At 36.3% G+C, this 2,849-nt stretch overlaps 1 protein-coding gene across 1 annotated transcript; it reads right to left on the reverse strand.

Annotated features, from left to right (window-relative positions):
- Positions 1-432: 432 nt before the first annotated feature.
- Positions 433-2,053, reverse strand: LOC115821690 (tumor necrosis factor receptor superfamily member 14-like). Its single transcript, XM_030785494.1, has 6 exons — positions 1,963-2,053; positions 1,625-1,750; positions 1,373-1,528; positions 1,034-1,121; positions 852-924; positions 433-447 (listed from the first exon to the last, which is right to left on the reverse strand). Exons 1-6 carry the CDS (start codon positions 2,051-2,053, stop codon positions 433-435), a joined length of 549 nt encoding a protein of 182 aa, XP_030641354.1.
- Between the last annotated feature and the right edge of the window lie 796 nt (positions 2,054-2,849).

The raw sequence follows: 2,849 nt of genomic DNA on the forward strand, positions 1-2,849 counted from the left end.
CTCACAATTTTTTACAAAAAACTTTACTGGCATCTGCTGTCAGTAATTTACAGCAGATAAATGTGTCACTAAAGTAACAGATACCCAGTACATACTCCTGATAACCACATCATCTTAATCAGTGCCTCTAAACTCCCAGTCTGTCACAACTTCAACATTCTGCTTTCATGAAGACAATGGTAAACAGTTTTTACTCCAGTGTGATGCAGGCACTCCATGTATCGTCATCTGCTGTGACTACAATTCACATGAAGAAGGGAATGTTTAGGACAGGTTACGATATGCAAATGTGTGGGGGGAGTGTGTTGCACATAAACATGAAGATCTACTCCTGACATTATAAACACAACTACACTGCACTGTGGTGCTGATCTTCACTGTGTCCTCCCTCTGGGATCGCTCTCAATGATTCCACAACATCATCATCTGTCCTCATATCTTCTCTTCCTACAAAAACATCAAGAAGAGAGAAGCCTGCATGAATCAACTGGAAGATTCCTCGGTGGTCAAACAATCCTAAAAATAATGAGAAATAAAACTGAGAAACAAGATTGGTCACCTAATAATCTGCATTTCGTATTTTGTAAAGCTTTTAATTTTAGGAGGTACGTTAAAATCTTTGAGAGATGCCTGATAGGTAGAAATAATAAACCAAAACCAACAATGAAGCCTAAAAAATGTGATTCTTATTCAAAGGCTTATGGTAAATGTGTTGATCATACGATTTCTGTATTTACAAATAACCAACCTGTGTTCATGGATTTTCTTTTTTTGTACCAGCAATAAAGAAGTCCTGCAATTACTAAAACACCAGGCAAAACACTAGATAAAACAATAGGTATAATGGGAACTGTATGTTTTTCTTCGCATTCAGTATCTGATGAATGAGTTCCTGGCCTTACAACACCCTTGGAACTCTCACACCTGTCAGATGAAATAAAATCAGATGATTTTTGTGTTAAATGATTAACATGTTACATTTAATAATCTGATTGTAATAGTGTTAGACAGCGCTAATATACTGTAAACTCACTGTGTATGTGGCAGACAGGATGAGAATGAGCCGTCTGAGTAAGTTTCACCAACACAGTCACCACACACAGTGTCTGTATCTGCTGCTCCTACAAAAACAAATTAAAAAAAGTTACAATTTATCATCAACAGAGGACAAATACAGCTGATAGAACTATATCTGTTAAAGACCGAAGTTTACAGACTCCGATACAAAAATAGGGAATGATGCTTTGTTCACATATTAAAATGATGTTTTATTGATTTATTTACATTCTGTTTTCCTTTTTTGACTATTTGTGAGATATGACATGAACATTTCATTTGGTCCCTAAAACATGTTTGATTAACACACACTGACCTTTTTGTCTGATGTATTGTCCAGGATTACATTTTGAATGTTCAGCAGCTGCTCTACAACTGTGTTTGTGTTGGTCAATACAGTAAAATCCTACACGAGGTTCACAGATGGTGTCCGCAGTCAATGTACACTCTGTCTTTGTTCTTAACCCTTGACCTACAAAGAAAAAAGGAATTGTGTAAATATAACAGTGAACTGGTCTGGAACTTGTATCAGAGAGACTCATGTGGTTAAAATAAAGGACACACTCACTGGAATCACAGACTGTACATGGGAAACAGTAACTTAGTCCATTGGGTAAATCAATGAAAGAGAATGGAGAGCAGGGTATACAGGATGTGGATGTATCCTCAGAGCAATGCCTGTTGACATGATATCCTGTAGGAAAACAAATCAACATTATGCTCTCATTTCATCGATATTGTTGTAATTCTTCACCAAAAAATTTTGTTTTAATAACAAGTCTTATCTGTGAAACTTTAAGTCACATACTTGAAACTTTTTAGATAGACTGCATTCTGTGACGAATCTTAATTGAATCCTTTGTCACCACTTGAAAGAACAGCCACTTGAATGAATGTTTGACTCACCAGGACCACACATAGGACAACATTCTCCATTCACTTCATATTCAGCTTTACCACATGCACTGATGAGTTGAAAGTTGTGAAACAGAACCATTGCACATAAAAAATAGATGTGCAATGTTAACATAATAATCTTCTTTTTAAGATATGATGGCCCCAAGAGCTCTTTGGCTCTTCATTCTCATGTGAGGCCACACTTAATATCTGGAGAATTATCTGAAAGAAAAGAGTTGAGAATTTTCCAAATGAATTATTATGTATTGGCAGGAAAGGAGTGAACCTGAAAAGTCTAAACAAGGAAAAGATGAAGTTAAAGTAAAGTGAAAAGATGTCATGAATGTTTGGAGCTCGCAGCCTAAATAAATTTGATACTTGTTTTCTTGCAAGAAAAAAAAACATGATCATTGCCGTACAGACAGAAAAACAAGCTAAGGGAGATCTGTCTGACTGTGAGGTGGAGCTGGTTTGTTATTTCTGGATGGCTGAAGTGACACAGTATTGTTGAAGTCTAATATGTGAAAAGCTTTGACTGATCTATGACTTCACTATGTTCAGAGGTTAAGGCTGACATAAACAACCACACTGTGAGGTCATTACTATTCAGCTTAAAATATGTCAGTTCCACATTCAGAATCCATACGTGATCTCAAAGCATTTAAAATATACATGCTTTGCAGGAGTGCAGTTACAATGTCTGCATCTGGTCTGTAAATAACATGTCTTTGTCTGTACATGCCTGTAGTACTACAGAGACACCATCGGCGGGAACCAGATTCCTTGTGTGTGTTAACATACTTGGCCAATAAATCTGAGTCTGATTCTGAATTGATGTGGTATCATTTATGTTACAAAAACAAAACAAAACAAAACAAAAAAAGCCATGACAATTT

This window comes from Chanos chanos, chromosome 9 (assembly GCF_902362185.1).
Source record: "Chanos chanos chromosome 9, fChaCha1.1, whole genome shotgun sequence".
NCBI classification, from domain to species: Eukaryota; Metazoa; Chordata; class Actinopteri; order Gonorynchiformes; family Chanidae; genus Chanos; species Chanos chanos.